Genomic DNA, 1,173 nt, shown 5'->3' on the forward strand with positions numbered 1-1,173 from the left:
AGGGGCCGGGACAGGGCAGGGGCCGGGACAGGGCAGGGGCCGGGACAGGGCAGGGGCCGGGACAGGGCAGGGGCCGGGACAGGGCAGGGGCCGGGACAGTGCAGGGGCCGGGACAGGGCAGGGGCCGGGACAGGGCAGGGGCCTGTGTTAGGGGGCTTTGGGCTCAGTGTTGATGGCATCAGCTTGGGATGCTTCTCAGATGATTCAGAATTCATTGACAGGTCCATGTGACCTCCTTCTGACCCGCATGTGTATCTGACCCGCATGTGACCCGCATGTGACCTATATTCCCATAGACTGGTTTCAGATTGGCCCTCAGTGATAGGAAGCCACATTACGTGTCTGGACTTCACCGGCAGGGCGAGCGTCTGATAACAAAGACGTTGTCACATATAACATTAGACCGGGGTAACGGGGCCACCAGGCAAAGTGAGGCGCGGGCCTGCACATGCACTGTGATGAATAGGGAGGAGTTTCGGGTCGACCAAACCTCTCTCTTTGTCCTAGCAACCAATGATGCCGTGTGACCCGTCCAATGTGATTGGTTGCTAGGATGCAGGCGGGGGAACTATGACAACCTATGATGCTGTGGAGCTGCCAACATCTTAGCAACCAATGATGGTAGTTGCAAAGACACAGGCAGAACCATGGCAACATTGGTTGTTAGGCTAGGCCGGCCTGCATCCTAGCAACCAATACAGAGCAGTTGCTAGGAACCGATTATGATAGCACAGAGACTGGCCTGGCTCTGGTTTGCTTTTGCCATGGTTGCACGGGTAAGATTCTATAGTCAGTTTCCCCCGAAGTCTCTCCGCTGGTCTCTATTGCCTCGTTATCAGACATTTCTGTGCGTTATGAAGCCGCATAGCAGTCTATGTTTTCTAGGGGCCCATTTTGTGACTCCTCCCCCCCCCCAGTGAACGCGTTTCATTATCTGTATCATTGTCTTTCCTTGGCAGGTGCGGCACCATCACCGACTACACTGTTATCACCACAACTTTCTGCTGCAATGGGTTGTCGGGTCGGTACATCAGCGCGGTGATCCCGGGGCGCGCGGAATACTTGAACATATGCGAGATAGAAGTCTACAATGGCACCATGACTGAGGATGACATGTGCTGGTGAACCCTGACCCCGACCTCCGACACGTCTATAGGGAGCACATCCCCCGAC

At 55.7% G+C, this 1,173-nt stretch overlaps 1 protein-coding gene across 1 annotated transcript in view; it reads left to right on the forward strand.

Moving 5' to 3' along the window:
* The window catches only part of LOC108804176 (fucolectin-like), a 3,205-nt gene extending 2,080 nt beyond the window's left edge, over nucleotides 1–1,125 (forward strand). Inside the window, exon 2 of the mRNA XM_018575932.1 lies at nucleotides 960–1,125. Within this exon, the coding sequence (XP_018431434.1) occupies nucleotides 960–1,125 (166 nt within the window). The remainder of the gene's footprint in view (nucleotides 1–959) is intronic.
* The last annotated feature ends 48 nt before the right edge of the window (nucleotides 1,126–1,173 follow it).

Source organism: Nanorana parkeri, unplaced genomic scaffold (assembly GCF_000935625.1).
Source record: "Nanorana parkeri isolate BGI_ZX_2015 unplaced genomic scaffold, ASM93562v1 scaffold5843, whole genome shotgun sequence".
Taxonomy (NCBI): domain Eukaryota; kingdom Metazoa; phylum Chordata; class Amphibia; order Anura; family Dicroglossidae; genus Nanorana; species Nanorana parkeri.